At 33.2% G+C, this 23860-nt stretch overlaps 3 protein-coding genes across 4 annotated transcripts; 2 read left to right on the forward strand and 1 right to left on the reverse strand.

Moving 5' to 3' along the window:
• Positions 1-10094: 10094 nt before the first annotated feature.
• Positions 10095-14258, forward strand: LOC145010944 (Class II aaRS and biotin synthetases superfamily protein). 2 transcript variants are annotated; one of them, XM_078969535.1, is made up of 13 exons: positions 10095-10234; positions 10363-10442; positions 10947-11020; positions 11105-11197; positions 11288-11404; positions 11536-11723; positions 11838-11904; positions 12042-12164; positions 12269-12421; positions 12536-12820; positions 12982-13197; positions 13858-13951; positions 14055-14258. In XM_078969535.1, exons 2-13 carry the CDS (start codon positions 10376-10378, stop codon positions 14117-14119), a joined length of 1542 nt encoding a protein of 513 aa, XP_078825661.1. In that variant the 5' UTR covers positions 10095-10234; positions 10363-10375; the 3' UTR covers positions 14120-14258. The 2 variants fall into 2 exon arrangements, with proteins under 2 accessions (XP_078825661.1, XP_078825662.1); XM_078969536.1 differs by having other exon boundaries at positions 10141-10276.
• Positions 14259-15922: 1664 nt separating this feature from the next.
• On the forward strand, positions 15923-20117 carry LOC145011219 (CASP-like protein 4B1). Its single transcript, XM_078969879.1, has 3 exons — positions 15923-16374; positions 16456-16591; positions 19761-20117. Exons 1-3 carry the CDS (start codon positions 16091-16093, stop codon positions 19950-19952), a joined length of 612 nt encoding a protein of 203 aa, XP_078826005.1. The 5' UTR covers positions 15923-16090; the 3' UTR covers positions 19953-20117.
• WRKY33 (WRKY DNA-binding protein 33) lies at positions 20079-22970 on the reverse strand. The gene is made up of 5 exons (XM_078969878.1): positions 22569-22970; positions 22339-22464; positions 21574-22061; positions 21151-21312; positions 20079-20684 (listed from the first exon to the last, which is right to left on the reverse strand). Exons 1-5 carry the CDS (start codon positions 22842-22844, stop codon positions 20258-20260), a joined length of 1479 nt encoding a protein of 492 aa, XP_078826004.1. The 5' UTR covers positions 22845-22970; the 3' UTR covers positions 20079-20257.
• Positions 22971-23860: the final 890 nt, after the last annotated feature.

The raw sequence follows: 23860 nt of genomic DNA on the forward strand, positions 1-23860 counted from the left end.
TACTAAAAATCATTTTCTTAAGTGTTGTTATTGTTGAATTAACTTCATTAAAACCTGAACCACTTTTTTCATTTCGTGAGTTTAGAATATTTAAATTTTTGTACAAACTTAATTTCATTACTACCCTTAAATTAAACATCATGTTTCTCAAGTCTTTTCACATTTTAAGTTTAAACAAGTTTCTTCTTTCCTATTTGCAATATATCTCATGCTTTTTTTTGGTTTATACCACGAACATATCTTTTAAGTCGTTTAGCCTAAAAAAAAATCCATTGTCTATTTGAGGTCATCATCTTGAGAATCATTCTTTTGTGCTATTTCTCAGTTGTTAATTATCAAAAGATAAAACTGTACAAATAATCCCTGTGGTTAGCTGAAAATTGTCACTTTGGTCCAAAAAGGTTTGGACTAGCACCAGAGGTCCAAACTTTTCATTTTGTTGCGAGTTTAATCCAATTTACTTTGAACTTTTTTAAAATGACCGATTTGCCCCTCATTAATTTAATTTTTTATTATTTTTATTTTGTTATATTTTTTATTTAAAATTAAACAAAAAAGAAAAGAAAAAAAATAAATAAATATTTGTGTTATCATCCATTCACCACCCACCCCCATCTTTTTTCCCTCTAGTAAACATGAACACCACCACCACCGGTTACCGTCTCCACCGTAGCTAGCCGCCTCCACATCTCTCGTTCTCAAGTTTGAATTCCGGAAATGTCTTGTAACCTACAGTGGCTATTCTAGGTGAAGATAGAGAGGGGGAGTGAAAGGGAGTGTTGAAGGGAGTGAGAAACCCTTGCTGATCCACCACCATATGCAGATTTGTAACCACCACCACCACTAACATCGGAGAAGTAGAGAGACGAACTCCAGCCACATACGTTGGCAACATAGGATTTTTGACGAAGAAGAAGGGCAACAACGACAGAGGGTTTTCAACATAGAAGAAGAAATATCGTTATTTGGGATACCCTAACTCATTTGATACTCGTTATTCTGAAACCCTAACTCGTCGGATCTGAGAATCCTAACCAATCGTTGCCCTTAGTTAGCCAAATCTTTGGTCTGCAACGGTCTTCACGTTCGATGGAGAAAGATAAAGAGAGACGAGGATCGACGGAGACAGAGGTAGAGGCGGCGTTTGTGGCTTGAGTTTCCAGACAGAGTGACATTTACAGATTTGGACGGAGGCGACGAGATCGAAGATTGGAGATGATATGTTGAAGATTTACCATGGTACTAGAGGGTGTGGTTGAGGTTGGTTTTCTGTTGATAAATCTTAAAATCGAGACACAAATGGAGAAGATAAACTGAGAAGGGGGTGGTGTTGTAAACCGATCCTGATGATGATGAACACAAACAGATCTGGAAACAGATGGAGAAGACTAGCCCTAGATATGATTTGTCCTTCTATTTTCTCCATCTCCATTGATAACCGACGAGTTCAATAATTTGTTAAGGGTGTTTTTTGTTCCTCTGGACTGCTTTTCAGGAAGAAGAAGATGGGTATGTGTAAAGAGAGAGAGAGAGAGAGAGAGAGAGAGAGAGGGTGAGAGAGAGAGAGAGAAATTAGTTTCAATTTTCTTTTTATTTATTTTAATAAAAAACTCAATAAACTTAATATAAAAAACTGAAAAAAAGAAAAAAAAATAAGGGCAAAGTCGTCATTTTAAAAAAGTTCAAAGCAAAACGGACCAAAATCGCAACAAAATGAAAAGTTTGGACCTCTGGTGCTAGTCCAAACCTTTTTGGACTAAAGTGACAATTTTCAGCTAACCACGGGGACCATTTGTACAGTTTTGTCTTATCAAAATAAATTGTTGCAATATACAGTTGCCAGTCCTGTTGGTTTTGATAATTAGCCAAACGGAAAATTCGACTTAGTGATTGAAATTTCCATTGATATGGCAAGATTATATATAAAAAACTTAATTTAAGTTTCAAAGATATGACATAAAGATGATGTTTTAAAAACCGGGTTTTTAGTTGACCCGGTGTGATGACCGGTTCACAGGTCAACCGGTTCAACCGTCGGGTCAATCCGATTTATGGTTTTTTTTCTATTTTCATATATTTTTACTTTCAAGCACAATGCATAAATACAATGTTTTAAAACCCGGGTTGACCCGGCCGGTTGAACCGGTTGGACCGTGACCCAGTGTAGAAAGCGGGTCAATTGAGACCGGTTTTTTTGTAAAAATACGAACCGGATCGAACCGGCCGGGTTTCCCCTAAACCGCGGTTCGACCGCCTATGTCGAACCGGTTAAAACCGGATTGACCCGTTTTAATAGGGTTTGGATAGTTGGATACAAGTATCGAACATCAAAACAACGAGTCGTTTGCGATTTCTTTAATGTTTTTCAATGTTTAAACTTTGTGGACATCAAATTATTGGTTTTATATGTTTATGGATTATGCATGAAAATAAAAATATATAAAAATAGAAAAAGATCATAAACCGGGTTGACCCGGCGGTTCAACCGGTTGAACCGGTTGACCCGTGAACCGGTCATCACACCGGGTCAACTAAAAACCCTGGTTTTAAAACATTGCATAAATATATAAAACCAATAATTTGATGTCCACAAAGTTTAAACATTAAAAAGCACATCAAACCATGGTATAGATCAATCTAAGCACAATAAACAACCACATAGAGCACAAAAAACAAAACAAAACATAGTTTTAGTGTTCGCTATTTGTATCCAAGCTTTATTAAAACAGGTTAATCCGGTTTTAACCGGTTCGACGTAACGGTTCGACCACGGTTTAAGGGAAACCCGGCCGGTTCTTGTACAAAAAACCATTTTCAATTGACCAGCCTTCTACCCCGGGTCACGGTCCAACCGGTTTGAACCAGCCGGGTCGACCCGGGTTTTAAAACATTGCATAAAGATCTCAAAGATCGCATCTTGCCTCCAGGCTCTATTTATGCTCCAAAGAAATATATTTGTAGAAGATGGTATAAAATTTTCGTTATAAAATTTATCCGAGTCAAAGACACAAGGATTAATTTGTGAATGGAATATTAAACAATAAGAATGGAATTTACGTTTACAGTATTTTTCTTAATAAAATGAATTGGTTTTTTTAAAGGATCTAATTTTAAATCTTACAGACAAGGTAAAAGTCAAATAACTTTACAAGTAAAGGTATTTCTATGGAAAAGTTTTGTTATGAAAAAACAAAATTATATATATATATATATATATATATATATATATATATATATATATATATATATATATATATATATATATATATATGCAATTTATCAAGGTTCTAAATAATTTATGTGTTATACACAACAAAAATTTAACTATAAGTTTTACAAGCCATAACGAAACTACAACGTTTGACAATTTTGCATGTAAGCTGATAAACCCAATTTTTTTTATTATTCATATATATTAAACACCGTAAATACTATAAAAAAATCATATAGCTATAACTTTATATAAATATATCAAGTTCTTAGAAGTTTTATATCAACAATTAATAACAAAAAATTAGTAAACACTAAATAATATCATTATCAATAGAAAAAACATAAATTAAAAAAGAAAAAAAAAATTCCTTGTAACACATGCAACACCTAACAAACTTAGAGGGTGTTTGAGAGTGTTTTTTTAATTATAAAAGAGCTTTTAGATAAAAGTGTTTATTTGCTTATAGTGGTGGTAAAATGAGTTTTTTAAAAAGTGTTTGGATAAACTTTTATAGTGAATAAGCCAATAAGTCAATAAGTTAAAAAGTATTTGGCTAAAAAAATGTTTTTTGAAGTTATTTTGGCTGAAAAACCATAAGCAGTTTCAAAAAGTCATGTGTTCTCATGCTTATTAAAAAGTGCTTATTGAAGCTTATGGAAAAACTATTCTGAAAAGTGCTTTTGAGTTTACCAAATACTTTTTTTTGGCTTATTAGCTTTTCAAAAAACCAATAAACAAATAAGCACTTTTCAAACGCAGTCCCAAATACCCCCTTAGTAACCGATCTAGAAGTCTAAACGGCTTTGTTTATGGGTTGTACACCATATATGTTTTGTAAACCATATATATTTTCTACAAACCCAAAAGGTGTATCATTGACAACCTTTCTTCCAATGTTGTCCTAACACGTGTGATTTTTCTAGACACACACCCAAGTAAAAGGGATAATGACTTGAGATGGTAACATACTTTTGAATTTAATCACATTTGGTCATTGAACTTTTTTTCATGCTTTATTAACCCTTAAACTTGTTGAATTGTGCTATTTTCTCCTTATGACCGGGTTTAGCCGGTTTCAAAGGGTTTATTGATCCTACGTGTATTTTTGTATCCTACGTGGCGAAAGAGGTGGCATGTAGGCCCCGATTTTTCGTCTCCTTCTCGTTAAACCACACCCCGAAGTCTCATTTGGTCCTTAAACTCGACTAGGGGACAAAATTCTCCACCAATCCTTCGTCTCCTTCAATCGTTCTGTAGAATGGCATCATCTCCAAATCCTACTGATCTAACTTCATTGTAGTAGACTTCCACTACAATGGTCAGTTTGCCCCCAATCCCTTAGTTTACTTTGATCCCGACAGAGCATCAGTGCGAGATGTTGACTTCAGTGGGTTTAGGTATGAGCAATTCATGGAATTCCTTCACAAGCTCACCAAATCGAGAAGCAAAGACATCTAGTTTTGCCTTCCACAAGAGTCTTTAGGTCTTGGAATTCATACACTGGTGAACGAGGGTGATTACAAGGAATTTTTGGATTTGGCGTATGCTAATGACAAGAGAATGAATGTATATGTGGATCACTATAATGAACCTATCTTCGACTGGATTGAAGCTGAGGAAAGTGAAAGTGAAAACGAAGACTTAGATGAAGATGAGGATTCAGTTATTCAAGATTCATATTCTGTTGATCATGAAGAAGATGATGCTACCTATCCATTTCCAGCAAACAAAACTGTACATGATAGATTTTTAAACATCCTTTGTGAACCTATAGAGAGTGAAAATCAAGATGATGAATACGTGCCACCCCAATACCCTGTGTATGATGAGAGACAACCATGGGATCATATGAAACCAATTATAGGTATGCGATTTTCTAACCCTACTGAGCTTAAACATATGTTAAGCAATTATGCAGTTGCTAATGGGTATAATCTATGGTTTGAAAAAAAATGACTCTAATAGATTGTTAGTGAAATGTTGCAAAAAGAATAAGTCACCATCTTGCCCTTTCAGACTATGGGCCTCCTGGATGAGTAAAGAAAAGACTTTTCAGATCAAATCTCTAGTGAATGAACATAATTGTTGTAGGGTGTTTAAGTTTGGGTCAATTGTAACTTATAGATGGATAGGGAAACATTTTATGAGTCAAATTATAGAGAACCCAAAAATGAGTGCAAGGAAGATGAAAGCTAAAGTGTCAACAACATTCAACATAAATGTGAGTGTGGGGGCAATGCGGAAATGCAAAGAAATTTGCATTACAAGAGATTGAAGGAAGTTTAATTGAACATTATGGGAGATTGTGGTCATATGGTGAGGATATTATCAGGTCAAATCCTGGGTCTACTGTGAGATTGGATGTAGACATTATGCCAGATTCCACAACTTTGTTTTCCAAGTTTTATTTGTGTTTCAAAGCTGTAAGGGATGGTTGGTTAGAAGGGTGCAGGCCTGTAATTGGGCTTGATGGTTGCTTTTTAAAGGGTATAGTTAGAGGAGAAGTTCTTTCAGCTGTTGGGAGAGATGCAAATAACCACATCTACCCTTTAGCATAGGCTGTGGTATGTGTTGAGAATAAAGAAACATGGAAGTGGTTCATAGATTTGCTTATGGATGACATTAATGGTGGTCTTGGTGCAGGCATTACCCTTCTTTCTGATGGACACAAGATTAGTACTAGGTCATTTTTATGCTTCATTTTTATGCTTTTTCACTCATAATGATGTTGTGATTTGTAGGGGTTATTACAAGCAGTTAAGGAAAGATGTCCAAAAGCTGAACATAGGCAATGTGCTAGACACATTGTGGCCAATTTTAATAAAAGGTTTACTGATCAAGCATACTTAAAGTTATTTTGGAGGGCTGTAAGGGCTAGTACTGTGGAGAAGTTTAGAGGTGTAATGGAGCAGATCAAATCTATTGATACTCATGCTTATGATTACCTTATAGATAGAGATCCTACTACCTGGTCTAAGGCATTCTTTCAAGAAGGAAGAGATTGTGATGTTGTGGAGAATGGGGTCAGTGAGAGTTTCAATTCTGCTATTAGGCATGCTAGAAGGAGACCTATAATCACTATGTTGTAGGAGATTAGGTTATTTGTGATGGAAAGGATATACACTCAGAAAGTTGAAGGAATGGAATGGGATTTGCTTATATGCCCAACTATTAGGAAGTGTATAGAAGAGCTGAAGGTTAAACAAAGGTAAGTTTTTTTTACTTTAATATGCTTATGTTAATTATGCGGATGTGTTATTGATTTATATTTTTTTGCTTAAAACAGATTGTGGGGAGTTACTCCTTGTGGTTATCAAAAGTATGAGGTTAGATTCACTGATGTTGCATATGGAGTGGATCTAATTGCAAAGAAGTGTGCCTGTAGAATATGGCAACTTACAGGGATACCATTCTTACATGGAGTGGCAACAATCTCTTACTTAAATCATGATGCAGAGACATATGTGTCCCAAACATACACTACTGAGGCTTACCTAGAATGCTACAAATATAGCATTAATCCTCTCAATAGTAGTGATATGTGGCCAGATGTTCCATACCATAAGCCTTTGTCTCCCAAAAGAAGAAGATTACCTGGTAGGCCATCAGTGAAAAGGAAGAGGGATGCAATTGAACGAGAGTTAACTAGACCAAGTAGACAAACTGTCTCAAGAAGGGGAAGCATGATAAAGTGTGGTATTTGTAAGGAACCAGGTCACAACAAGAAAAAGTGTCCATCTAACCAGCAAAGCAATACATCAGGTGAATATTTTTAAAAACATTACATCATTTGAACAAATAATTGACATTTTAATTGTTGTTTGCAGTACCAAGTTCATCCAGGGGCAATGGAGCAGACCCAAGTTTATCCAGGGGAAATGAAGGACCACCACCTACAACCCAACCACCACCACCACCACCACCTGCAGCCCAACCACCACCACCACCACCACCACCACCTGTAGCCCAACAACCTCCTCCACCACCACCTGTAGTCCAACCACCTCCACCACCACCACCTGCAGCCCAACAACCTCCTCCACCACCACCTGCAGTCCCCATGCCAAGAAGAAGGGTCTTAGTTAGTAGAAGTGGAAGGATGAAATATTCTGAACGGATCATCAAACAAGCATTAAGGAGGCAGATACCTGGGGTTGGGAGCAATGCAGATAACCCTTCAGTTATTGATTAATTTAGTGGGTGTGTAGTGGGTGGGTAGGAATATCTTTTGTAACGTAGTTGTGATGTAAAGACAAAGTAGTAGTCTTTTTATTATGCTTTTCTATGGTACTATCAAGTAGGTGTATGGGCACATGGTGACCCTTCTTTTGTATATGCAGGAATCTTTTGTGTTACCTAGAAACTACTTTTGTGTATGCAGACAAAAACTTATTTAATTTCGAATATTAATGGAGTATTTCAATGAATCCAACCACCACATTCACTTACTTTTTTATTATATGTATTCATTGTTAAATCATATATGTATAATTCTATTCCAGTCAAAACTAATTCTTTATATGTATGCTACTTTGTGATTCTATTCCAGTCAAAATCATATATGTATTCATTGTTATATGTATGCTTCTTTATGATTCCATTCCAGTCAAAAATACTTCTTTGTGATTCCATTCCAGTCAAAGTTACTTCATTCCATTCCAACAAGAAGTTGAGATAATGGCTCCATTCTTTGTGATTCCATTCCAATGAAAGTTAATATGTATGCAGTTAACATGTATGCTTCTTTATAATTACATTCCAGTCAAAATTACTTCTTTGTGATTCCATTCCAGTCAAAGTTACTTCATTCCATTCCAACAAGAAGTTGATATAATGGCTCCATTCTTTGTGATTCCATTCCAATGAAAGTTAATATGTATGCTTCTTTATAATTACATTCCAGTCAAAATTACTTCTTTGTGATTCCATTACAATCAATGTTACTTCATTCCATTCCAACAAGAAGTTAAGATAACAACTCTATTCTATTCAAACAACATCTTTCAATACATCATTTAACTTCATTTCATCATATACATGATGATCAAAAAAAGAAATCCAATGGTAAACTTATATATTTTCTCCTTCATTGCAATGGCATCAGAGTACTTTTCCTTCTTCATTTGTTCCATGTCTTCCTTCACCTACTCTACTTCGGTCTTCAATGCTACTAATTCAGCTTTCATTCCCTCCACCACTTCCATTAGAGGCATCTGTACAGGTTCTACATCCAACCATTTCCAATATTTGCATTTACCCTTCCACAATAAAATTTCAAAGTGAGATTTCAAATCTGGAATAAATGAATCAGAAAAGAGGGAAATTTTAAGTGAAATTGCTTACCTCATTGCACATCATGAAATGCCTCCCTGGATTCTTTGGTGTTGTTGATGTTAGAATACGTGTAGGGAACCCACAATCACAAGTTTTTGGATTATTCACTGTGGATTTCTTGCTTGATCGATTGAGGGAGGATGAGAAGCTGTAGGAGGAAGCCATCGGGTATTAGGGCAACGAGGTATTAGGGCACAATAAAGGAACAACAAACGCCCCTCCTTTAATAACAAGAACCCTACATGCCACATAGATCAAACTGACACGTAGGATCAATAAATCCATTGAAACCGGCTAAACCCGGTCATAAGGGGAAAATTAGCACAATTCAACAAGTTTAAGGGTTAATAGAGCACGAAAAAAAGTTCAGTTACCAAATGTGATCAAATTCAAAAGTATGTTATCCTCTCAAGTCATTATCCCAAAAAGTGTATCATTGACAACCTTTCTTCCAATGTTGTCCTAACACGTGTGATTTTTCTAGACACACACCCAAGTAAAATGAGTAAATTAGACCAGAAAATTGCACTTACTTCATATTATCGTTACTTCATATTATTGTTATTAGCATATCATTAGTTAGTTGTATTATCTACGAGTTCTTGCTTGCATAGTAATTGTCCAAGATTTGGTTGTTGGATAGTAGTTATGAAGTTATATGATTACTTATTGTTTCATTCTCGAATCTTTAATATATCAACATGTTCTTTTCAAGTTTCATTATTTTTATAGTTACCATCTTAAAAAAAAGTAAATATTGTAATAATGTCGATTCATAGATACCATATGTTATAAGAAGTATTTTTGCCCCTTTTAGGGGTGTTTGGGATTTGCTTATTTAATTTGAAACACTTTATGTTTATTTGTAAAAATATTTATCAGTTTATTTGATGCTAAAACAAAAAAATGTTTGGATTAATTTATCCTACACCAAACCAAAATAAGTTAAAAGGTTAATTTTAGTGTTTGACAAACTTCCTTTATTTTATGTATAATAATAAAACAAATAAATAAAATTCTTTAAATAAGTTAATAAGTAATTAGGATGTGGCTTATCAAAAACTATTTGTTTAAATCAATAAGTGTTTATGAAATCTTTTTATCCAAACATTAAAATTCTTTATTAGGGATGCCAAACCTGAATAAATCAATAAACACTTCATTTAAACAATCTAAAAACTCTTATTATTATTTTTTTTACAAGTATTGAAATGAATGGAGATAAAATACTTCTTAGTTATTAATTTTTTTTCCTTTTCATTTATTTTTAAGGAATGGATTATAATATAGTAGTTTTTTACTCATTTTATTTCATGGTTATTTTATTTTATGGGTTAACTAATGCTCACTTTATTTTAAAAAAACTTGTTATAAGGGTTTTATCATAACATGTTTTCCAAATAACATGTTTTCGAAATAACATTGAGTGCAATTTAACGTGATATGAAAAGTAAAGGGTGTAACTGTAAATTTGCAAGTCAAAGGGTCGTAACGTGAGGTGCAATTTTAGGGTTTGGATAACAGTCTGGACATAAAGCCTCCCTGTATAGCTTTCGTTTCCCTCGATCCAAATTGCTGCGACGCCGGCGGTTGACCGGAAAACAGCTACCAGATTTCCGACGGGGGAGAGTTCCTGCTTCTTCTTGTTTGTTAACAGCTTTCGATCATTCTTGATTTTCGCCACAAGTAAGAACTTAACAACCTTCTTCTGCATTGACTAGAAATCAGGCATCTACTTAGTCCCACTGATTATCTTGATTTTTGTTGTCAACTCTTGGTTATGGATTTCTAATGTTTAATTTTCATCCAAGCAGAAAGTCAAAAGACATGGCTGGTGGAAAGGGAGACAAGCCTGCTAATGCCAACAAATCTAATGCAGCTGCGCAGTCTAGTAGTGAGTGTTTTTACCGAATTCTCTTTTTGAGCTCATGTTCTTAATCACATAAACATACTCACTACTTTGGGGTATGCATTTGTTTGACTTGATTAGTCAGAGAAAAGGGACGTTTTGATGTTTAACTTCAGAATTTGTGAAAGTTCTAATCCTTCTGTATAAAATTACGAATTACAGTTTGATGCAAAACAAATGATTTAGTTTTAAACTTCAATATTGATGTCGAGGCATCCAATTTCAAGAAAAAAACTGATAGTCACATCACTTGTATACAAATTCCATAAGTAGCTGAATTTTTGTTTAGATTAGAAATACGGTTCAGATCTTTTGTTTAGATTACAAATTCCATAAGTATGCTTGATATCAAATGCCAGTTTTTGGTCAGCTTCTTCTCTTCTACACACAAACACACAGATTTTTTTGAAAGTTATATATAAAAGCAGGTGCATGTATCTAACTATCTATATTCCCTATCTTATATTGTCATAAAACTTGTGATTGCAGAGGGAAGGAAGAAGGAGACTGGTCTAGGTCTTACCAATACTAAAGATGGAAACTTTGGGGAATGGTATTCTGAGGTATATAACATATGACATATCCATTGTTTTCCAGCTTTCTGTGTATTTCTTATGCTTTAACTTGGTTCTTTTCTGTTCCTATAGGTTGTTACAAATGGTGAAATGATAGAATACTATGAAATCTCTGGCTGTTATATCCTCCGCCCATGGACAATGTCCATTTGGGAGATAATGCAAGTAAGCAAGAAACCGTTAAGCTCAATCCAGTTTTTGTTCTGATGCAATTAAGCAATAACTAAACTGTTTTTTTTTAACATCTTAATGCAGACATACTTTGATGCAGAAATTAAAAAGATGAAGATTAAAACTTGCTACTTTCCACTTTTTGTATCTAATACTGTTCTACAAAAGGAGAAGGATCACATCGAGGGGTTTGCTCCTGAGGTATATTAACAAACATAATATTCTTGCTTTCATCTACCTTATGCTTTGTACATTAACAAACATGAATGCCTATATTGCTTTTGTGAATGTATTCTACTTTTAAATTCTTTCTTTTTCTTTTAATCTTTTAGGTTGCATGGGTGACAAGATCTGGGGACTCTGAATTAGAAGTTCCAATTGCAATTCGCCCTACTAGTGAAACTGTGATGTATCCCTACTTTTCTAAATGGATAAGAGGACACCGTGATTTACCTCTGAAACTTAATCAATGGTGTAATGTTGTTCGTTGGGAGTTTAGTAATCCAACTCCTTTTATCAGGTGCTTATTCATCACATCATCTTCTTATGTCTTAAACTTAAATCAGCTCATGATGATCACTTTTGTCTTAAACTTAAATCATCTCATGAAATCTTGAACTTTCTGTTATTTTAGGAGTCGTGAGTTTCTTTGGCAAGAAGGACACACTGCTTTTGCAACAAAGGAAGAAGCAGACACTGAGGTATAACATAATAAACTTAAAGATTAAAAGAAACATGAAAAAATGAAATCTTTTTTTTTTATTTTTTTATTTTTATAAAACAAATACCCTTTTTGTATATAAGATGCTCAATCTGAGTGAATTATGATTTATTTTAGGTTCTTGAGATTCTTGAACTATACAGACGTCTATATGAGGAATACTTAGCTGTTCCTGTTGTGAAAGGGAAGAAAAGTGAAATGGAGAAGTTTGCTGGTGGACTTTACACAACAAGTGTTGAGGTACTTATAACTTATATAAAATAGTATGTAAATTATAAACCATGAAATGTTAAATGACATTTTTGCCCTTCGTAAGTATTTATAAAGTATAAACTATTTTGTAGGCATTCATTCCAAACACAGGACGTGGTGTACAAGGTGCAACCTCCCACTGTTTAGGACAAAATTTTGCAAAAATGTTTGAGATTAACTTTGAGGATGAAAAGGGAGAAAAAGCTATGGTGTGGCAAAACTCATGGGCTTACAGTACACGCACGGTATTTATTAAAAAAGACTATTTTCTCATCAACCCATTGTACTTTTTAAAAAAAATAATCCAATTATATCATTATATTTTTAAAAAATTGAAAGTAGATTGCTATTGTTTACAGATAGGGGTGATGGTGATGGTTCATGGTGATGATAAAGGCCTGGTGTTGCCTCCTAAAGTTGCAGCTGTTCAAGTTATTGTAGTCAATGTGCCTTATAAAGATGCAGACACTGAAAAAATAAAAGATGCATGTTTGGACACTGTGAAAACTCTAAGTGATTTAGGTATTCGTGCTGAAGCTGATTTAAGAGAAAACTATTCCCCTGGTTGGAAGTATTCTCATTGGGAAATGAAAGGTGTTCCTCTGAGGATTGAAATTGGACCTAGAGATGTCACCAATAAACAGGTAATGAAATTGGAATTGGGATATGGAATCGGTGATTCCATGGAATCACTGATTCCCCGGAATTGGGGATTCCATGGAATCATTGATTCCCTGGAATTTGTGGTTCTGTGGAATCGGTGATTCCGTTGGAATTAGAAAAAAATAAGCTGTTTGTTTTTCAGGTGCGTGTTGTTAGGCGTGACAATGGAGAGAAAATTGATATTCCAATGGCGGATTTGGTGAAAGTGAAGGAGTTGTTGGATGATGTACAACAAAGCATGTTTAATGTTGCTAAACAAAAACGTGATGCGTGTGTTGAAGTGACAAAAACATGGGATGAGTTTATTAAAGCTTTAGGTCAAAAGAAATTGATTTTGGCTCCATGGTGTGATGAAGAGGTAATACTTTTGATTTAATTAACATAATTAATTAGCAAAAAGTTGTTTATCTTTTTCTTTTTAAAATTACAAAAGGGATAATTCATGTTCAAAAGTTACAGAAGGTAGATTAAAGTACGAGTAAATTACATTTTTAGTCCTTGAGGATAGCTGAATTTTTTAGTTTTGGTCCTTATTTGAGGTTTTTGTATCTTTTTGGGAAGTAAAATGACTATTTATGGGGATCAAAGTTGCAAAAGTCAACTGAACTCAGGGACCAAAAGTACTCATTTAATATGGAAAATGGACCAAAAACATTACAAGAAGCTTAAATAAGGACCAAAATTGCAAAAGTCAACTAAACTCAGGGCCCAAAAGTACTCATTTAATTTAGAACAAGGACCAAAAACATTACAATTTACAAGAGGCTCAAATAAGGACCAAAGTTGCAAGAGAAAGCTTTTTGGGACTAGATTTGCAAAAGAAGCTATAAATAGGGATGAAAAATGTAATTTACTTTTAAAGTGGTTATTGTTGTTCCTTGGCAACTCATGGTATTACAAAATTTGAGACAATAATTATGATGTGTAGTAAAAGGCAAAATATAACTTTAAAGGATATTATCCATTTATTATTAATTTATTTTATTGGATAAGTTTTAAATTTAATAATATATTTCAGGAAGTGGAGAAGGATGTGAAAACAAAGACAAAAGGAGAGACAGGAGCGGCCAAGACACTTTGCTCTCCATTTGAACAGCCTGAACTGCCCGAAGGTATTATTTTTAAGTTGCATTATTTTCCATCATCCAATAAGGGTATTTACGTCTTTTGCATGGACAATAAGGGCATTTATGTAAAACTTAATATTTGTGACAGGTACCTTGTGCTTTGCATCTGGGAAACCTGCCAAGAAATGGACATACTGGGGCCGAAGCTATTAACAAAATTTAAAATTTGGTTTTGTGGTTTATGTTTACTATATGGAAGCTTTGAGGAGTTAATCGTGTTTTTTTTAAGTGTTTGAAATATTGGAACAAATGTTAGTACTGTTTTTGGAAGAAAAAAAACATGTTTGGTACACTACTGGCTAATTAACTCGATGACTTTAATATAGTTAACATAACAATAATTTTGACGTAGTTCTTTAAATTTTTTTTTTTTTTTTGTCAACATAACAAGAACCTTCTTCTGTCTTATCATACAAAGTATCTCATTTGAAAGGGATTATCATTCTCTCATTCAATATTGTGCAACTTACATGTTGAGCACAACGCAATTATAAATAGAAAGCCACATCCTTTAATACGATGCTTTGCAAAAGGCTTCCCATCAAACACAAGGGATATTGTGTATTGCCTTTATACAAGAAAACCAAAGAGTGTTCTTTTCAACCTTCAATTTGCACCACCATTTAGCTAAAAGAGGAATGTTCATAATTCTAAGACAACTCACTCCAAGGCCACCTTTGTTTTTTTTGGTTTAGCCACCAAACTCCAATTTACCCAATGATTTTTTCTCTTATTTTCAATATCGTCCCAAAGAAACCTTCTTCTAATGCTCTCCAAAAGTTCAATCACTTTCATGGGAGCTTTAAAAAGAGCAATACAAAAAAGAGAAACACTTCCTAAAACGGAGTTGACAAGGGTGGGCCTACCACCAAAAGAAAGATTCTTAAATTTTTCAACTATTGGACTCTAATTTTTTGCAGGTTTCATGTTAGCTCCGATAGGAAGACTAAGATACGTAAAAGGAAACTTTGCAGGTTCACACTTCAAGATACTTGCAAGATGGGCTACATCACCATTTTCAACTCCAATTCCATAAACTTTGCTTTTAGAAAGATTGATTTTCAAATCGGAACATCTAAGAATTCTATTTAGATTTATAAAATTTACCTCGATCTTTCACCAATAAAAATAACATCATCCACATCCAGAAGATGAGATAACAAAGGACCATTATTAGGAAAAACGATACCTTGAAAAATATGACGATCGCATGCTTCTTTCAAGGAAATACTAAGACCTTCCATTGCAATGACAAAGAGAAAAGGAGAAAGAGGATTTCTTTACCTCAACCCTCTCCTAATTTCAATCTCTTTAGTTGAAGATGTTGATTAAAATAGAAGCTCTACCAAAAGAGAGAACTTTTCATCTATTTTTCTTGAGATAACTTAAAGTCAATTGAGTTTCTTGATTACAAAACTTTTATTGACACCCTGTGTAATTATATCATTTTTCTATCTTCCAGCTAGCTTATAAAAATTCAATCGTTAAAAAAATAGTCAATAAAACCAACAAACCTTAACAATTACCACCTCAGAGCATGAACATAATTTTCTTCGAGGATTGTTGGATGCCCAAGATGTTTGTATCTCATCATATCGACCACATGCACAAAAAATCATTTTCAAATGAGAGGGTTTACATTAGATGAAGGTTGAAGTATGAGATTGAAACCCATTTTCGCTCTTCTTTGATGGCAAATTAGGGTTAGTAACATAAATGCCTTCATGCAACTTGCACATCATGGGATGTTAACAGGAGAATGTAAACATGCCAATTGCCAACATGGTTAGATGAAGGGATGAACAATGCTAATTTAGTTTAAAATAGGGATCATCTTTGCAACATTTCATTCTTTTGGACTATATGTATCAAAACACAAATTCTGATTTTTTTTTTAAGCTGGAAAAAGGTACTAAATTTAATGCTTTTTAATTTTTAGATTGTCGTCCATAAACTTCTATTGGTGAATGATGAGTTGTCAGAAAGAACAATCTTGCTTGCTTTGCTGTCTTGCCGTTTGGAACTTGGAAGTATATTCACAACCTTCATATCTTCCAAATTTTCTCCATTCAAACACCAATCGCAAAAATCGCCCATCATCAGTATCGAATTTGAACTGCTGAGATGACATCATTCTCATCGTCACCACCGCCGGCGAAGAGTCCAACACCTACAGCGCCACCACATGTGGAGAACGAGAACACTGATCCAACGCAAACGCCTCTACCTCCTCCACCGGGATACGGCGTCACCGGAATTTTAAGACGATGGAGGCATGAAGACACGCTTAAAAGAGTATCTCTAGGATTGAGAGTTTTAGGTTTCGTGTTCTCAGTGCTTGCGTTCATAATCATGGCTAGTAACAAGCATGGGCGTGGGAGAAATTTCGATGAATACGAAGAATACAGGTTCGCTTTGCAATCGGAGTATCTGCTTCCTTGTTTGATTTGGGATTTCAGAATGAATTTGATGATGAATTGTATGAACAGGTATGCATTGGCGATTGCGATTTTGTCAACGTTATACACAGGATTGCAATCGTGGAGGCAGATTTACGAGATGTCGAACGGAAGACAGATAATTTCCGGCCGGAATTTGGCGCTGATTGATTTCTTGGGTGATCAGGTTTGCTTGATTAATCTCATTTCATCAACTTAATCTTTTTCATAAAAATTGATAGCATTGATATCCTCTGTTATTAGAAAGAAACGGCGTTTGACTTTGATTAATTTATACATTGACATTTTTCTTATTTTCATAATATTAGTAATTATGTTCATATAGTTTTCCTTTTCAAATTTGTTAATATAAATTATCGATATTTACTTCAAAATGCATCATTCATGTTATTCATTTTGTTTAAATTAGAACAAAATAATGTGATTGATATAATCAGTTTAAAACAAAATCATGTAATTCGTTTTAAAACAACTATAAGAAAATACATTGTTTATTTGGAAACACAACGTATAAAATACATAAATACAATTGGCTATTGAATATTATTTGTTATTTTTTAGATGAATAAGAGTCTGTTGATTTCTTTTGTATATTATAAAGTGTTGTGAAATAGATAGTGGTGATATTAATATATGAACAATATAATCTATTTCTTCTAAACGTCGGACTATTACTATTTTATCATTGTATATGAAAGTGCAAATAAAATGGTTTTTTGTTTTATAACTGCTCTAATTATAGATTATAGATGAAAAGAAATATAAAAATTTGAAATAATAAAATAAACTTGATTCATATATTGCTATATACTTAAAATATTGATATTTTAATTTTCTGAAATATTAAACATAACTAACGAATACGACTTAAAAATTGTAAGTTTTTTGAAACTATTATGATTATATTTTTAATATATCAAGTCAAGTTATTGTTAAAAATGGTTCAATTTTTTTTTTTTTTTTTTTTTTTTTTTTTTTTTTTTTGTGTTTGTCAAATAAAAAAAATAGTCTATGAGCTAGTTTTTTAAAAAGTTATTCTAACTAACACTTTAACGGTCTAATTGAATTTTTTTAAAATCTTCTAATTACAAAAAAACTTAATCTTATGCATTTTAGTTGTTTCACTTTTTTTTTTTTTAATTTTTTTTTATAACTTATCCGTTAGTTTTATCAAACAATTAGTTTCTATTAGTGTATCTATATAGTTTTCTATAAATAATTAATAATATATATTTTGGATGAATATGTATATGGTAATACACGTGACTATTCATAAATTATAACTAACAAAATAATTAAGTCAACAATAGTTGAGCAATGTCACATTCCGTAAAAGTTTGTTTTTGTAATAACTCTTGTTGGTTTTTATTTATTTATTTAACCACTAATAGTTTTTTTCTTTACCAGAAGAATATTTTGTTTAATTAGAGTTGTTTTTTGTAAACTTTTAAATTATAATGGTCAAATCATAAAATAAGAAATCTTGAGGTTAGACCAAACAAATTCTAAACTATAATGATTTTTATAAGATTAAAAAATCATAAAATTATAAATTATAGTAGTTATGCAATCTGGCTTTCGATGAGGAGGATAAAGAAAGTTTAGTTTTGAAAAAAAAAAGGAAATTTAATAAATAAATGTTTATTCTTTTTGTATTTATGAAGGTTGTTATTTTTGCACAAAGTCATAAAATTACATTTTGATATATAACTTATGAAACTAAATTATATATCAATTATATCATTAAGGCTATGTTTGACGTACTAGTTGAAAAACTAGCTATTAGCTTAAAAGCTAGTGGTTAAATAAAAAGCTAGCTGATAGCTGAAAAACTAGTTGATAAAAAATAATGTTTGATAAACATAGCTGAAAAATATAAAATCACATAAAAATACATGTACGAGTATTCGTTTCTATAATTAATTAAAAAATGTATTTGAAAAATTTTCAAAAAGCTCCTAAGTAGTTTTTCAAAAAGCTAGCTTATAAGCTACTTTTTGGCTTACCAAACACGACAACATAAAAAACTTGAAAAATAAGCTAGCTGTAGCGCGCCAAACACAACGTAAATAAAACAGAAACCAACACGTAAGTGTATATATAGCTTGAAAGCATCGTCATCCGAAACAAAACGTGAGAAGACATTTCATAATAATTTTAAATAAAGAAAAGGGACAAAAATAAATTGTCTTGTCACTTAGTGGATGAGGTATTGTGGTTTATTATTATTATTATTATTATTATTATTATTATTATTATTATTTAATTTAATTTAAAGAGGACAGTTGGGTATTTGGGAGTTATGGCTGTCAAAGTTTGGTTCGAAGCTTCCAATGAATTTTGACCTTATTATAAAAAGTATTTTTTGTTTTTTTGTTTGGTACTGAACCATTCATCGTTACGTTCGTAATTTGAAATATATTTTATTGTTTAAAAAATAACATATTCTACGTTCTATTTGCAGTTGTAATTAAAATTATTCTATCCATTAACAATCATTACATATAGATGATACTAAATATGATTGACAAATTTTTGAAGCTTTATTTTATTAAAAGGTTTTTTAGATATTTAATATTTGTCACAATTTCAAACTTAATAGTTATCAAGGAATTACATTGCAATAAAAAACATGGCCCCTTAAATATCAAAATTTTATATATATGTAAAATTTATTGATACTATGATAAACAAAAACAAAAAAAAAAAATAATGATAATAAGATATATGAGATTCTCTCAAAACTTTTGGAAGCAAATAAACCCCTACCTAATCATGTCATATTCTAGAACAAAGGCCGGATGCCATATTTGATTTATTCCTTAAAACTTTTTGAGTAAATTACACGAATGATCCCTATAGTTTTGGATAACTTATGTGTTTGGTCTTTAACTTATTTTTCTAACTTGGGAGATCCTTACTATTTGTTTTTATTATTCGCTTGATCTCTACTGTTTGTTTTTGTTACGCGTTTGGTCTGTCTTACCTAAAAAGACTATTATTTAAATAGGAAAAAATAATAAGGTATGTAAGGTAACGTGAGAGGGGTGAGATTGGGGTGTGTTTATTTAAATAAATTAGAAAATTTTAGGGCAAAATAGTCCTTTTAAGTAAGACAGGGACTAAACGCATAACAAAAAACAAACTTTAAAAACCTTCCGAGTTAAAAGATTAAGTTAGGAACCAAACATGCAAATTACCCTAAACCATAGGGACCATTCGTGTAATTTACTCAAAACTTTTTTAATTATTTGTCTAGTTGAAACTTAAGCTTTACTACAAAAATGTTTAAACACATTATAAGATTATAATTTTTAATGTTTATTTAAACGTAGATCATAGCGTATCTATTGATATCAGCAGCCTCAGCAGCAGTACCGATGACAAACAGGATGAGGGAAGGAGCGGACAACATCTTTACAGACTCTTCAGCCGCATGTATTAGCATGGAATTTCTTGCCTTCTTCATTCTCGGGTTATCAGCCATGCTCTCAGGGTACACACTAGCAAAAAAAACCTATGTGTAACATGTAATTAAAGCTCCTTTTGTGTTTTCATTATTTGTTCACTTTACAAAATACATTTTGCACATATCATGCTCCACTTTACATGTAAAGAATATATATATATATATTCTAACAGAAAACGATCAATTTGGAAGGAAAAAATGGTATAGTCTTTGTTTAAACGAATTAACATACATGTTTTTATTTGATTTAACCAAAGAATATTTCCAACTTTTTATTATCTATGATACAACAAATACAATTTCCTACCAAATTACATCACAAAACTAACTCATCCTTTGATCCTTTGACCAATTTCCTTTCTATCACCCTAGAAAAGAATTGTAAAACAACTCATCTTCGGGTTCTTCCTTAGCGCTCGATAACGACCCGTTTTTTCCTCGGTTCTGATTCACATAAGAACTCTCCGGGAGTCCATTGCTCCCGGAGTTCTGCAACATTTGCAGTGTGTACGGGGGTTGACCACTGTTGTTGGTCAACCCCGTTGTACTCTGCAAACTACTTGAGTAGTTTGCAGATGGCCTTATGGCCATGAGTCCGTAGTTGTTATTGGTGTTACCGTTGTTAGTTGTTGGTGGCCGATTAATGGCGTAACTCCCACTACCACGTGGTGCGGGCACATCGTGGTTGTGTTTCCCTTCATATGTTGTGATCACGGCTCTCAAGTCGTGTGATGCACGTTCCACATGTTTTCTTACTGGACAACCGTTGAAAGTGCACTTATAGTAACTCCTATAAGTAGTTACAAAAATTCAAGTTAGGAAAAGAAATTAATGATATCTTCCCTATTAAGTGAGAAATTAAGGGCACATTAATGTATTAAGATATATACATGTGTATTTTTTTAAAAACTAAATGGAGAGAAAACGATTTGGTAGAAAAAGTTTAAGAGAAGATGTTTTCCACGTGAAGTCCCCCATTTTTTACAAAATTTCCACAAGGCATTCAATGGGGGAAAAAAGGCTTTTGGGTTTGGAAAACGTTTATTAGATAAAACGTGCAAGGTTTAAAGCATGTTCAACGACTATTTAGTACAAGATTTTTGTGACTGATGCTAAAAGTGAAGTCAAGTCATTTTTTTTTTTTTTTTTTTGTCACTATGCAAAGATAAATTGGTTTTTCAACAACCGTCAAAATGAGCAAGTGTTAGAACATGGTTTTAGATATGACATAAAATTTAACAAAACTATAGATGTACCTTGGATTTGGATTGCCTTTAACTACTTTTTGTCCATATTTCCTCCATCTATAACCATCATCAAGAATATCAATATCACTCGTGGTTTGAACCACAATCCTCGGTTCCCGAACCGTTCGACTCCCAGGACCCGAAATAGCTTCACTCTCGGTCTCACCCTTCCTGCAAAAAAAAAAAAACCATTTGAAATTCATTAAAAAACAATCTTTTAAATGCATTAATAAACTAGGTTTTTATAATTTAGCGTTAGCTAATAAACTTTTTGATAAACTATATTGAGATAGTTTATTGATAAGCTAACTTATAAGCTAAACACCAAATGGAATTATAAGTTAAAACTATCTTCTCAGCTAGTTCGCCAATAACTGTCTTATTCAAATTGATATGATTTATCGATACAAACAAAACCCTAACTCAACTTACCATCTCTTAGCCTCGGGCTCATTTTCATGGTCATCACCGGATTTACTAATTGACGAGCCTTGCTCGAACTCATCTTCCCCAAACGATGCGGAAGAATCGAAATGATTGCTTTCAATGGGGGCTTCACTATAAGAGTTTGAAGATGATTTCTTGGCATTTTGAGGCTTTGCATGACTATGATTTCCTTTGTAAACGATTTCCGTGATATGTCCTTCTAAGTTTCTTTCGACTTTCTTCTTTGTTGGGCAATTAGGGAACGTACATTTGTAATAACTTCTAGGGTTTTCGCTTCCTTTGACTTGTTTTTGACCGTATTTTCTCCAATTGTAACCATCTTCTAATCTTGTTTGATCTTTAACGGCTTGAGATGGATCAGAAACGTATTGGGTTTGAACCGATTGTGTTGATTCGGATTTATTTTTGTTGATTTCTGATGTGAAATCAGTTTGTTTTCCCCATTGTTGTGGTTGAGTTTTTACTTGTTCTTCCTTCACAAAACCAAAAACACATCGAATTATAAATAGGAATTCATTCTCACTTCTCGATTACAAAAACAATTTATTACGTGTTTCCATGTAACGTAATGGGCCAAAAAATTATGTCCCACCAAAAAAAGTTAAACAAAATGGAAATAAACAATATTAAGCAAGACAAGAGTATACGTCATAATTTGTACTATGCTTATCATGTACTTCAAATGAAAATGGGAAATTATGTCATGTATATCCAAAAAAGTACACTAAATAAAAGATTAAGATTAAATACCATCTTGATCGAAGCCATGGAAGCAAGAGGTCTTGCTTGTGATTGAAATGAAAAGTTAGAATAAGTTCTTTCTTCATCCTTGAAATCCAAACCAGAAAAGCTTCCAGTTGTCGGAGATGGAACAATCTGCAAAAATCAACACCACAATTATTAATCATCCCAGTTGTTGAAGATGATCAAACCCATCTATAAAAATGAAAACTTTATCTATAAAAGGAAGAGAATCTTACATTCGAATTGAAAGGGAAGAAAGGAGAATCCAAGAACTGGTTTTGGTTCAACCCAGTTGGTGTAGAAAGGAAAGCAGACGGAGAGAACGGCGTCGGAGTTGGTTTTGGACTTTCGCCACCACTACCGCCGCCGCCGCCGCCGCCACTGAAGAACCCCCAATTGGGATCTTCACCGGTATTAGAAGCAATAAGATCACTGAAAGACGTCGAGAAAGAGAAAGGTGGGTACTGAGAAGTCGTAGTGGAAGTATTCAAGCTGCCACCAGAGGAAGCCATGGGAATTATTGAAGAAAGTTTTGGGGATTTTGTTTGGTTTTTCAGTTGAATGATTCGTGGGTTCGTTTTTTATGAATTGAAAATGGATATTTAAGGGGGATGTGAAGGAGATAGATGGTGTCGGGTTCTCGGAAGGTAAAGAAGAAGAAGAAGAAGCAGAAAGAAATATTGAGGTTTTTGACCGTGGAAAATTTCGGATGGTCAAAGCTTGTGGGTTTGACTTGGACATGGCGGCTCAAGTAGAATTGGCAATGTTGAAGGAGACCCCTCATCTTTGGATGAATTTGTAAAAATGGGGCTATACTTTCAAAGCATTTGCAATTTAACCCTTCAGATGTATAGGCTTTGAGAATGTGATCGATGGTGGTGGTTGTAAAATGATAAAATTGATAGAAACCTCAATCAAATTTTATAAAATTAGGTGGTCGATCAAATGTATTATATGATTTTATTAAAAATAAAAATTTAATATATATATTTAAACATTAAATCTTTTATAAAATAACATTTTTACATAACATAATATAATAATTTGGAACATTTATAAAAGAAATCAAATAGCAAAAGAAGGTGCATCTACACTGAAACAAAGTTTTGCACGTCTTCTCCGCCTTAGAGTCGTTCTCCATCTCCATCTTTTCTTTTCTTCTCATCAGACGACCACCATAGCAAAAGAAGATGCATCTACGCTAAAACAAGGGTTTCTTGGAGGAACAAGATGACATTCACAGATGGGTTTACAAACATTGTTCTTGATTTTGAGGTTACAGATAAGGAAAATGTAATGTTTGAGTTTTCAGATCTGAAAAAATATGTTTGGATTCATCAGATAGTGGTGGTAGTTCTTGAGTTTTAATTTGAAATTATAGATCTGGAATTATATGAGTGTTTTGGTATTCAAATATGGAAAAATTATGTTGTTATGGTGTTCGTGGTGATCGGAGGTGGCAGTGGTGGTTGTTGGTGACCAACGGTGGTGGTGACTAACAATGGTAATCATAGCATAACTGGTAGTG

This window comes from Lactuca saligna, chromosome 8, assembly GCF_052625555.1.
Source record: "Lactuca saligna cultivar CGN05327 chromosome 8, ASM5262555v1, whole genome shotgun sequence".
NCBI classification, from domain to species: domain Eukaryota; kingdom Viridiplantae; phylum Streptophyta; class Magnoliopsida; order Asterales; family Asteraceae; genus Lactuca; species Lactuca saligna.